The sequence below is a fragment of the Sciurus carolinensis genome, chromosome 17 (assembly GCF_902686445.1).
Source record: "Sciurus carolinensis chromosome 17, mSciCar1.2, whole genome shotgun sequence".
Lineage (NCBI taxonomy): Eukaryota > Metazoa > Chordata > Mammalia > Rodentia > Sciuridae > Sciurus > Sciurus carolinensis.
In genome coordinates, this window is record NC_062229.1 from 31934117 (window position 1) to 31947847 (window position 13731).

Here is a 13731-nt window from a genome sequence, read left to right on the forward strand (position 1 = left end):
CACAAACTGATCAAACTTCTAATTCTATCAACCAGGAGAACAGGACCAACTGAAGAGATGCCATGAAGACGGAATCCAGAAAATTCAGAATATGATAATTTCTATGACAAGTTGATTTCCTTAACTTGAAAAATGCAGAGTTAGAGAAGGAAACTACAGTTTAAAAGAGGTTTAAACAATTTATCAATCAAATACAATATATGGACACTGTATGGCTCCTCATTAAAAAAAATTATTCATCACCACCACAAGAAAACAATTATAAGACTGTGGGTAAGTTTGAATATTGACTGGTTATTTGATGACATTAGGAATTACTGTGAACTTTTAGGTGTGATTCTTACTTTTAAAGAATCCTGGGGGGCTGGGATATAGCTCAGTTGGTAGAGTGCTTGCCTTGCAAGTACAAGGCTCTGGGTTCAATCCCCAGCACCACCACCGCCACCATGACAACAGAAAGAATCCTTTGCAGAAGTACATTCTGACATACTTGAATATGAAATAAGCCATGGTATCTAGAACTTACTTTAAAATAATCCAGTGGCAGGGCTGGGGATATAGCTCAGTTGGTAGAGTGCTTGCCTCATAAGCACAGGGCCCTGGGTTCGATCGCCAGCACCAAAAAAAAAAAAAAATAATAATAATCCAGTGGCAAATAAAAAACTAATAACGCAGTGGACCAAGGATAAGAAAGATTATAGTACAGAGGAAACAAGACTGGCTATGCTTAATAATTGCTGAAGTTGGCTGAAGTGTACCTGGGTGTTCATTATATTATTATACTCACTTTTCATTATGTTCTAAAAAGCTGTATAATAAGTTTAAAAGGAAGACATTAACAGAGAAAGAAGAGACATTGATTAGTATAAGATACTTGCAACATACTTAAAAATCACTAAAAGGCGTGGTAAGTATAAATAGCATTTCACAAAAGAAGAAATTCATACACATAGCTAAAATGAATAAACAAATCCAACAAATGACTAAATAAGATGCTCAACTCTCCTAACAGAAATGAAATTAAAGTATGAGATATCATCACACAGAATTTTAATTTTATGTTTTTATTAAAACATAAAGAGGGTTTTAGTATATTTAGCACTGATGAGGAGCTGCAGTGGTGCGAACACTCACCCACTGCTAAGGGAAGCAGAAATTAGGCAAAAAATACAGAAAAGAGTTTGGCTTAATCTGGTATAAAATATGCACAAAAATGTTCATATCCTGTGACCTAATAATTCCACCCTTACTTATTTATTTTAGAGAAAAATTTTTCACATGAATACTACAAGGGAATATGTATGACAATGTACAAAATTAATATGAAAATGCATGAATCACAACTATATACAATATGGATGACTCTCAAGGGTTACATTAAGCAAAAGACACAATTAGATCATTAATAATGCTTACAGTAAGACTACATTATATAAACTTCCCAAACAAGCAAAATCTAAACAAAATATTGCTTGAAAATGTATACATAAGTGATATAGGAGAAAGAACAGGAGAATGATTAACATTCTCCTGGCAAGTAACCTGCAGCAGGAATCACCACTGCAGCAAGCGTAGGAGATTTCCAGGTGACTTTTTTTTTTTTGAAGAGTGGTTTGGAAAAATCCAAAGCCACCCTTTTGTTTAATTAAAAATTATATAGTATCTTTATGTAGCTTCTTATGTTATTTCATATCAATAAATAACAACTTTCAAAAACACAAGAGAATGCTACATAACTTTGATGCCCTTGTGCCTCCCCTCAATAAAGCAGAGAGCTAAAAACATTTAGCAAAATGAAACTATTTTTTAAAATGTATTATTATTGTTATTGTTGGTGTTACTGAGGATTGAACCCAGGAGCACCTTCCTACTGAACTACATCCTCAGTCATTCTTAATTTTTGAGACAAGGTCTCACAAATTGCTGGGGCTAGTCTCGAAATCCTCTTACTTCAGCCTGGTAAGCGGCTGGAATTACAGAATGTGCCACCAAACCTGCTAAAACTATTCTTTATACAGTGAGGCAGCAAACTAAACTTTAGAGAACAGATACCTGTCTTGAGAGTATTCAAAGATCAAGATTATCTCAAGGGACTACAAAAAGACTCAAGTTCATCTTTAAAAACCTTTGGAAGTACAACATTCTATTTAAACCCAGAGAAAAATATATCTAAGTTATTCTCCCCACTCTTGAATATAAGAATTTTTATGGGTATTATTTTCTCCTTTTAAATCGTGGCTTAAAATTAGTAATTACAACATTGTAGTAATAGTAAAAGGAGATAGTACCAAAAACTTAAGAGAGAAGAGAGTGTACATATGTGTGAGTGCATGCAATGGATTACATTAATGTTTGTATACTACAGAAGAGCCTGGAAAAATAAACACAAATTGTCAACTGGGACTATCTGAAGAGTAGAGAATAAACTGGGAACTTGTAGTTTCATTTATACATTGCTGCACTATTTGTTTTTGAGATAATTATTATGCATTAATTTTTGTTTAAATTATGTTTTGTTACTATTTTTTAGATTACTCTCACCCTTTGCTTAAAACTCAGTGTTACTGATAATGTAATAAAGGTAAAATATATGCATTGTATTTAATATGAATTAGCCACAACAGAATGCTATTCAGCCTTAAAAAAGAGAGAAGTCCTGTCATTTGGCACAATAGGTTAAACCTAGAGGACATTATAATGAAGTAATAAGCCAGGCACAGAAAGAGATATCCCATGTGATTTCACTTATATATGAATCTAAAGAAGTTGAACTCATAGAAACAGAGTAGAATGGTAATTACCAGGAACTGGGGGTGGGATTGTTCAAAAAATACAAAACTTCAGTTACACAGGAGGAACAAGTTCAAGAGACTTGTCATACAACATGGTGACTATAGTTAATAATGTATCAAATTATTCAAAACCACTAAGAGCACATAGTAGATTTCTATGTTCTCACCACACACAAAAAAAAGTTATGTGAGGTAATACATATTGATGAGCTCAATTTTAGCCATTCTACAATGATTAAATATTTCAAAATGTCATACTGCAAATGAAAAAACATACAATTTTTGTCAATTAAAATGAGAAAAAATATAGATTAGTAAAGACAAAAAATTTTTACAACACTATAAATATACCAATAAGAGACAACCATGTATTACATGACATGAAACATCATTCCTACCTTTGCAAGGTGTCCCCACAGTTGCTGCATATAAGTTATTTTCGTATTTCTTTAAACGGTCTTCTAAATTGTGAATCTAAAAATAACAAATATTCATATCATATCCTAAGAGTCACACAGGAACCAAGTGTAAGGAAAATATGATTACTGTAGCAACTAGATATTTTTAATGCTGAAGACAAGGTATAGGCAAGTAGAATTAATTTCTTAGATACAATTAATTATAATTATATAATTATATATAAACCAAAAGTACAGACAACAAAAGGAAAAAAATTAGAAAGCTGTGCATCAAAGGACAGTATCAATAAAGTGGAAAGACAACCTACAGAATAGGAAAAAATATTTACAAATGATATATCTGATAAAGAACTTGTATCCAGAATGTATAAAGAGCATTTATAATTTAACAATAAAAAGAAACAACCAACTAAAAAAATGGGCAAAGAACATTAATAAACATTGCTCCAAAGAAGATATACAAATGGCCAACAAGCAGAAGAAAAGATGCTTAACATCAGCAGTCATTAGAGAAATGCAATTTAAAACCACAATGATATTCTACTTCATAATGATTCAGATGGCTATAATAAAAAACATTTGGTGAGGATAGAGCAAAAGTGGGAGTCCTTACACATTGCTGTTATAATGAAAAATGGTGCTGCTGCAATGGAAAACATTTTGGCGGCTTCTCAAAAAATTAATGAATTACCATATAATCCAGCAATTCCATTCCTGGGTATACATGTACCCAAAAGAAACAGGTGTTCAAACAAACCCTTGTACACAAATGTTCCTAACAGCATTACTTGCTATAGCGAAAAGGTGGAACAACCCAAATGTCCAACAACTAATGAATGGATAAACAAAATATGGTATATCCATACGTGGGATATTATTTAGTCAGAAGGAGGAATGAAGTACTAAAATATGCTAAACATAGATGAATCTTGAAACGATTACGCTAAGTGAAAGCCAAACATAAAAGGTCAAATATTGTATGATGCCATTATATAAAATACCTAGAATAGGCAAACTCATAGAGATAGAAAGCAGATTAGTGGTTGCCAAGGGGCTGGAGGAAGGAGGAAACAGGAAGTGACTGTTTGATGGGTATGAGATTTCTTTTCAGGGTGATGAAATGTTATGGAACTAGATATAGTGAATGTGAATAGTGGATGATATTTGCAAATGAACTAAATGTCAATTAATTATGTACTTTAAAATGATTAAAATGGAAAATTTTGTTATGTGTATTGTACAATAAAACAAGATTAAAAAGTGTTATGCCACATCAGTTTTGAAGCTTTAAGGATGCTAAAAGAAGAGAATTTTTAAGGCACTAATCTTAAGAATTAAGGGGGGGGCTGGGGAGATAGCTCAGCTGGTAGAGTGTTTGCCTCACAAGCACCAGGCCCTGAGTTCAATCCCCAGTACCGCAAAAACAAAAACAACAACAAAAAAAAAGAATTAAGGGAAAAGCTAAACCCCTGAGGAAGTAGGGGATAAAAAGTAATAGTTGAACATAGTACCTGTCTTTATGAGTTTAAAAAATAGTTAAACATAGCACCTGTCCTTATGAGTTTAAAAATACGAAAAATTTCAAACATACTCAAATAAAGAAAGTATAAAACAATTTCAACAATTATCAAGATTTTTGCCTGGGGTTAGGGATGAGTGCTTCCCTAGTATCCATGAGGCCCTAGGTTTGAACCCTAGCATTGCAAAAAAAAATAAAAAATATTTTTGTTCGTGTGTATTTTAAGAGAACTGGTAAATGCCTGGAAATTTAGCTTTCAAATTTAGCCTGCTGACCTGAGCCACTACTGATCTAGACTTTGGAAAAAGACTTCACCAAGGATTGTGTGACACAGATACACACACAATGGTGTAGGTGTGCTTGTGTTGCATGCCTGGGGTTATACCCACACATATTTAAATTGTATTACATACACTGTCTGTGGATAACAGATGGACAAATCGTATTAAATTAACCACTATGAAAAAGCACCAAAGATTGATGTCAACATATTTGCCTCTAGTAAACCAAAAAAAAAAAAAAACTTCTTTTTAGAACTTTAGAAATTATACAAATAAAAATTGTTTCCCAAAAATGTTAAACACTAGATATAATAGGATGCAAAAGTTTTTGTTTAAATATATGTAATCATGAATTTATAGAGAACTTCTAGCACCTCTGGACTTAGAAACAAAATTTCCCGTGTAAAAAGAACATCAAAGCCAATTATTAGATCAGGTGTTTTTGTAAAATCAGCTAAACGAGATCCAAGTGCACACCAACATGCATTAAGTTAGTTTAAAATAAAAGGCACTGATTAGCCTATACCTGCTCTCTGAACTCTTGCTCTTTCAACTTCGAATCACTGATTAGAGAAGTCTTCTGTGCTAGCTGGGTCTGAAAGAACAAAAACAGATCTGAACTGGGTATGGGTTTCATCATTGCCTGGACACATTTCTTGACTACTTGAGAAAATTTTCCTTGTTAAAACATATTTTGTTTGTTTTAGTTTGTAAAAAAAAAGCATTCCCAATATGCACTCTTTAAATTAATTGAACAATTAATCTTACCTGTAGCGCCATAATTGTTACCTGAAAAAGGCAAAGAAAAAATGAGTGAATGCAATAAAATCTGCAAGTAAAAAAACAATAAAACAGAGCAATATGAAATTACAAGGAAATAAGAAGTCAGTATTACAGTCTTAAGGGAGTGGTCAAATTTGAGATAAGGCACTTTTAATACATTTGCTTTCAAATCTGGTTTATTTTCCTATACAAAATATCTACCCACAAACATAGGTGGATATAAAAGAAAAGAACTACAAAGTCACTCACCAAACTTCTAACAATATTACCATTTAGGGAAGGCCATGCTCCAAAACAGGTTTTATTTTGTATACTTCTGCATTATGTGATTCTTACTACAATTTGTTTATGATTTATAAAACTTCTTAAAATTAAACATTAACATTATTTAAAGCGTACAGGTCCTTCAGAGAAATTTCTAAAGCACTATTTCTGGGAACCTACTCTCAACTATGATCACGAAGTATCATGGAACTCAACATAGGTGTGTAAATCAAGAAATCTAGAAGCTGGGTATGGTGGTGTGCACCTGTAGACCCAGCTATTCTGGAGGCTGAGGTGGGAGGATCACTTGAGCCTGTGCTTGTGCCACACCAGCCTGGGCAACACTGAAGGACTCCATCTCAAAAAACAATGATGCCTGGTAGACTGAGTTTAAATTCCCACCATAGTGTGAGCCTGAACATTTTATTCAACCTCTTTGAATGTTTTACTGTCTATAAAAGGAGACAACAATCTCTCTTGAAAGGTTTGTTAGGATTAAATGAGTTGCTACATATGTAGGCCAAGTCATGGAAATGACAATGTTCACATGTTTTCAAAAAACAAACTGAAATTCCTCTCACATTATCGTTGCCGGAATTCTCCTCCTGCTGAAGCTTTTGCTGATATTTCTTCTGTAGTTCCTCAAGCTGAGTTTGTAAGTCCATTACTTTGGCAGTCATTTCTTCTTCACGAGCCTTTAGAATAAAAAATAATAATAATGTGCTAATAATATCAAAATAACATGATTGAGAGGCAGCATGATGTAGAGAAAACTAACTCTGCAGGAGAAATAAACAAGTTTTTGAGAACACAGTACTATTTTTAATTAATTTCTAAGATCTAAACAGTTTCCTTCAAGCCCCACTTTGAGCTCCAAGTCCTGAGGATAATATTTTCACACCCTCACTCCCTTTGTCTTCACCCAATAAAGCTCATCAAGCCATTTCTTTGCCCTGAAAATACAATTTCTGAAGGTTTGAAGCATGAGATATATAACAGTGTGTTGTAACAACTATAATGCACTTTGGTCTTTTCCATATTGGGATTTGATTTTCAGAAAACATTCAATGAAATAAAGTAGCTTGTGTAACTAACTAGAATCAATTTTTAAAATATTTCTTAATTAAAAAATAAAGTAGCTATTTGTATACATAGCACTGTTCAACCAGCTGGCAACTTAACTGATCAGATGTTGTGGACTTTTTTTTTTTCCCTATCCCCTTTGGATAGGCTATATAACTCAACAGTTCGTCTTCTGTCCTAGATTGGCAAATCTGCAAGCACATCTCCTATACATCTGCTGCTAAACCACACTAATGGTTCTTCAGGGTAAAATGTTCAACTAAACTCTGCCCTTGAAAAAAGAATTAGATACTATTTTGTTGGTAATCAATGTAAGGTCTCCATTTGTCTAAATTTTGTAAAAACCAGACATGGCTAAATTAGAAAAAGTAGTATGTGACTTTGGCATACAAATAATTTTCTCTTCAGTTTTGACTGCCTTGATAATAGGATGCTGTCCATCCTTCATCTGCCTTGGTAATTGCTGTGATTTACTGTACAGAGTAATCCAGATCTTTCCTCAATCTTATAAATCTTGCAATAACCTTTATGCTGAAAGAACATTTGGAATTGGAATATTGATCTGATTTGAGTAATGAAGACAAGTGTTTGCTGACTAAGGGACTTAACAGGAAAAACAACCACAAACAGGTATCTGATTTAACAATGCTGACTTTCTAGAAACAAGAGAAACATTCTCTCAGACAAAAACAGATGGCTAGGCCCCATGGCACAAAATAAGGCAATGTAAGCCATAAGACACTTGGAAAATCTAATTTTCAATATCACTTGCCATGAAATTTTCTTAAACTAGTTGAAAAAAATAAGTGCCTTCTCTCAAAATCAGCAAAGCAGAAATCTCTCGTCACCAGCCTCCTTAGATATTGTGCCACCAAGGAAAACAAGGCCTCCATATCTAAAACACCATCAACCAAAGTTATTATAAAAATATCAGTTCTCTCAATCTTGGTTTACTGTTTTTATTTTACCCTGGTATATCTCTCATGGCTGTCTTTGTCAATGTGATTGAGACTTGTTTGAAAAGATCACCTCCATTATTCAGTTAGGCCCAGATTTTAATATGACAATCAGCTATGTCTGGCACTTGCTTTGATAACTGTAGGATATCAACCTAATGCAAGGCCTCTAAGAATTAGGGGAAAATCTTTGATGAATTATTTTAAGAAATAGTTCTGGTGCTGGGATTGTAGCTCAGTGGTAGAGTGCTTCTCTGGCCTGTGTGAAGACGTGGAACCTCAATATCACACACACACATACACAAATAAATAGTTCTGTAATTTTCTTTTTTATAAATGCTTATTAGTCTACAATAAAAAAGATGAAGGCATGCAATTTTCATTAGATATCATTCTTAAGTATACTTCTTGTATTATTTTTATCTCTTAGCAATGTGAATATGTGGTTCCATTTTTTTCTAAATAAAAGTTAAATTTAAAACTTTTACTAAAAAAATCCAAAACAGGGTTAGTAACACTAGCATTAGTTAATAAAGCTTGAGAATATGGTTTCAGGCACAGAGAGAAGCATGAGAAAATGAAGAACAAGTTAAAGTTGGGTTTAGCTGGCATACACTGATCACTGGGACAATGGGAAGCCAACAAACTTATTTAGGAGGTGAAGTAATATGATCATCCCTTTGCTTCAAGATAGAAAATAATTATTAGAAGAATGGATGAATATATCAGGGAAAATAAAAAGACAAATAGAAAGGAGATCAGATAGGATATGAAAACAACAGACTAGACTAGATGGCAGTCCAGATTGGTAGCAGCAGTGAAGTTTAGAGAAGAGAAACATGAAATATAATTCAAGGAAAAAACCATATCCTAAGAGTCTATTATATTTTGGATATTGTGATGAACAAGTAGATGCCTGTCCTAATAGGTACATGGATGCACATGATATGTGTAAGGGGCATAGGAAGATGGAACCAAGGATATTAAAAGTTCCTAGTTTATTCAAATGAGGCAATGATAAGTATGTTACCTAACATGGTAGGAAAAAGAAAATGTCTCTGTGATGAAATTTTAAAAACAATTTAACATATAAGAATTATTTTAATAGATAACAAAATGTAGTCTTCTACAATGTCATCACTGAAATAAATAAGACCACAATCTTTCAGTAGAGGAAGAAAATATAGTACTAGATAATACATGCAAATCCCACATAAAATTCCAACCTGAAAAATTTTCAGATGGAAGAATGGTAGAGAATATATCTCAGAATAAAAGCAATATGAGGTTTAGTAAGAATTGCTAATATCCCATTATTATTTACATTTTTAAAAAATTTAAGATGAGTATGTACTTGGGATACATATTTAAGTACATATTTAAGTATAAATTAAATTAGGAAGTAAGCTCTAGACCTGGCAGTTGAAAAGTCTAAGGCTATACTAGCCAACATACTAGCTACCAAAAACCCCAGAATGGAGGAAATATGTCTAGTTAAAATTGAGATTAAAATATAAAGACAGAGTGAATTAAAGAATGTGTATACAATAGAATACTATTCAGCCAGAAAGAAGAATAATATTATGGCATTTGCAAATAAATGGATGGAATTGGAGAATACCATGCTAAGTGAAATAAGCCAAGCCCAAAAAACCAAAGGTCGAATGTTTTCCCTGATAAGTGGAGGATGATATATAATGGGGGTGGGGTGGGGAATGAGAGAATAATGGGGGAACTTTAGAATATGTAGAAGAAAATGAGAAGGAGGGGGGTATGAAAAATGGTGGAATGAGACAGACATCATTACCCTATGTACATGTATGATTGCACAAATGGTATGAATCTGCATTGTGTACAAACACAGAAATGAAATTATGTACCCCATTTGTGTACAATGAATCAAAATGCAGTCTGTAAAAAATTAAAAGCTAAATAAAAATTTAAAAAATTTAAAAATAAAAATAAAAGAATGTGTATATATAGTCAGATGCATCTGTACACATGTGTATTCCTAGTGACTCAGAAAGCTGAAACAGGAAGATAAGCAGTTCAAGGCCAGCCTGGGCAAGTTAGTGACAACCTATCTCAAAAACAAAAACGAGAAATGGGCTGGAGACAAAGTTTAGAGGTAGGGCGCCCCTGGGTTCAATTCCCAGTAATGTTAAAAGAAAAAGAAAAAAAAAAAAAAAAAAAAAAGGAAGGGAGGGAGAGAAGGAAAGAGGGAGTATATAAAAATTTATATAAATACATACACACATATATATAGTCATACCTTGGTATGTTTGGGGAGTAGTTTCAGGACTACCCTCTCCCATATATCTTAAATTGTTTCTAGGTTGCTTATAATCCTAATACAAATGCCATGCAAACAGTGTTATATTGTATTGTTTAGGGCATAAGAACAAGAAAAAATCTGTACATGTTTAGTTCAGATATAAATTTTTCCTGAATATTTTTGATCAGCAGTTAGCTAAATCCAGGAACCATGGATAATGAAGGCCTACTGCATGTTAATTTTATTTCAAGTACAAGTTGAAATTAAAATATTTTTGAGATGAAAATATTGACATTATACCAAGTTAGTTAACATACACTATCAAAATAACTAATGGAAAACTTTATAATTTGGTTCACAGCATATTTTTAATGGACAGTGCTAGTCTAGGGTGCGGGAAGGGACTTAAGGAAGAATCCAGCTCATTCCCTTACCTACTCTCCATTGTCTGCCCACTTGCTCTATTATTCCAAATCTGAAGCATGAAGACTACTTCCCCAGTCTCGCTAATATACAGCTCATTTTCAAGGAGGGACCAAGACAAAGGGCCTACAGTTACCTGTCTCCCTGCTCCCTTACCTCTACACCTGAAGAAGTTGTCATGACCCTTGCAAAGTCTACTATCTGCTACCCCACATATCCAGACAAACAAATAGTTCACAAAAGGGAACTCTAGAGGTATGGCAAAGCTTCTCCCCTGCAGTTGAAGTTCCCTGGCTTAACTGCTCATGACAAACAGTTGCTGTCTTCTCAAAGTTCCTTTCTTAAGGAGAAATCTTTATGAAATACGTGAAGCTAATGAAGAATATGCTCTAGCACTCACTGTCATCTTAAGGAAATCATTTAACTATATTGAATTTGCTTTTCCTTCTGCAAAAACAAAAATAGAAGATAGAACTAAGCCAGCTGTATTTTATCTTCCCATTTCAACATTCTCTAAGCATTCAAGAATAGTATTCTTTTAAATTTAGCATATACATATTCTGGAAATACTAAAAATGTAAAATTATATCTTTTCATATTAAAATTTAAAGCTAAAAATTACAGAAAGCATTTATAGGCATGTGTCATATATTGGGATTTCAGTTATTTCAATTATAATAAAAATATATACAATCTGTTCTAAGCTCAGACATCTTACCGCTAATATAGTTGAGACATGATGCTCTGATTTTTGCATTTTTATCATAAAATGGCTCTTGGGGCATACAGAATTAAAGTTTGGAGTAATAGAGTAATTAAAAGATATGTAACTCAACTGAAACTAACTTACAGCTTAATATTTATATTTAAAATTTAATATTTATATTTAAAAAATTATTGGATCCAAAGTACTCACTAGTATTCAGGGATTAAGCCCAAGGGCACTCTACCACTGAGCTAAATTCCCAGTCCTTAATTTATTTTTTATTTTCAGACGGGTTCCTACTAAATAGACCAGGTTAGCCTCAAACTTGGGATCCTCTTGCCTCAGCCTCCTGAGTAGCTGGGATTATAGGAGTATGCCACCATGCCAAGCTCATGGCTTACCTTTATGGCTATGGTGCCATTAATAGAATAAGTATTTTGAAATAACCTTCCATTAAATATAAAACATTAGGCTGATGTACTCTGTTTTTTCCATCTTTTTTTTTTCCTCTGACACCAACAAAAACCCTTTTAAATGAATAAGAATGGAGTACAGTTAACTTGCTTGCCCAGAAGATTCCAGATAAGTTAAACAGCCACACTCAAAATAAACTAACTGTCCCATTACTAAAGACTTTACTCAAACACAGGCTCTCCAATCTTAGTATGGTTTTTTCATAGTTTGGTCTGTGAGGAAGAAGGAAAAGAAAATTCCTTCTTCTCCTTAGTAACTCACTGTTGCTTCAATACCAGCAAGTGGGTTGTACTGCCCAGAGGGCAGAATCTAATCAGGAAACTAAAAGTCCTGGCACAAATCAATTAGATTATAAATCTATATATAGTATGAAAATACTAATTTGGGTAATATATTTAAAAAAACTCAAGAAATCAAAATCTTCAATGCTACCACAAATCTATTATAGCTAAATTTCAAATGAGAAAGAAAATGAAGTACATCGAGGATTTCTTCATATCTTTTGGCTGTTCTTTTCAGATCATCATCTTTCTCTGCAATTTTTTTATGTAACTGATTTGTCTCTTCTCGATGACTTTCCAAAAGTTCAGCTTCCACCTCCTGGGCCTTATCTAGATAAAAATGGATATACGTAAGAAAACACATTAGTCAAGAGTAACTACCTATATCCCATTTTCAGTAAAAACTAATTTCAAGTTAGTTTTGATAAAATTCATTGAGTGTGAGCATTTAGGGTGTTAAATGAGACAACCAGCCCAACAGTGATCAAATGATCAAAAGAACCCTCTCACTAAGTATAAATGTCTTTACAAGGTAATTATTAGCTAATACTTTAGGGTTCTTTCACTCACTCATACCTCTTTAAGGCAAGTCACTGCCAGGTACACCAGGGAGGAGAACTTTCTAGAGAATGTAATAGAGAATTTTTTTGGGCAAAGATCATTTTTCCTCAGTTTAATGACTTACAGCATTTACCACAAGTGCAAGAAAGAATAATCTTAAAATACAGCATCTGCTGATTGTGATTTATTCCTTATTGAATTTAAAATTGTACTTACTGATTGTTTCTTTTATGGTCATTTCCAGCTCCTGCTCCTTTTGTGCCAGCTGGGTATTAAACTCTCTCATCAGCTGTTTTAATGTGGAATTGTGCTTCAATTCAAGATCTTCCTGTTCCTGCCTGAATTAAAAAAAAAAAAAAAAAAAAAAAAAAAAAAAAAATTGAAAGGCTTACTTGCTGCCAACGAAAAGAACAAGTTGCAAAGCTACCTGGTCTTCAGAACAGTATATACAGGATGACCTTACTAAAATGAAAACAATTCTAAGGGTATGTGTGCATGCATGCATATCTGCGTACAGATAAATTCTGGAAGGATATACAAACTATGATTACCTCTAGGGAGTGGTTCATTGGAGAATTTTTTCCTTTTCCACTTTGAATTTCTACCAATACATCTATGCTATATGATAATAATGTTATGCCAGGCGTGGTGGCCTATAATCCTAGTGGCTCAAGAGGTTAAACAGGAGGATCAAAGTTCAAAGCCAGCCTTAGCAAAGGTGGGGCACTAAGCAACTCAGTGAGACCCTATCTCTAAATAAAATACAAAATAGGGCTGGGGATGTGGCTCAGGGGTCAAGTGCCCCTGAGTTCAATACCCAGTACCCCCCCCAAATAATAATAATTTTACAATGAAAAATAATAAACAATAATTATTTGGATGTATACCTAGTAATTATGATCTTATATTCTTGC

The 13731-nt window shown here is 33.4% G+C and overlaps 1 protein-coding gene across 7 annotated transcripts in view; it reads right to left on the reverse strand.

Annotated features, from left to right (window-relative positions):
* Golga4 (golgin A4) overlaps nt 1-13731 on the reverse strand; it is a 101133-nt gene that overhangs the window by 18516 nt on the left and 68886 nt on the right. For all 7 annotated transcript variants that reach the window (XM_047530242.1, XM_047530241.1, XM_047530240.1 and 4 more), the window contains 6 exons: nt 13034-13155; nt 12456-12586; nt 6640-6753; nt 5780-5800; nt 5538-5606; nt 3191-3266 (listed from right to left, as the gene is read on the reverse strand). In XM_047530242.1, coding sequence (XP_047386198.1) covers nt 3191-3266; nt 5538-5606; nt 5780-5800; nt 6640-6753; nt 12456-12586; nt 13034-13155 — 533 coding nt within the window. The remainder of the gene's footprint in view (nt 1-3190; nt 3267-5537; nt 5607-5779; nt 5801-6639; nt 6754-12455; nt 12587-13033; nt 13156-13731) is intronic.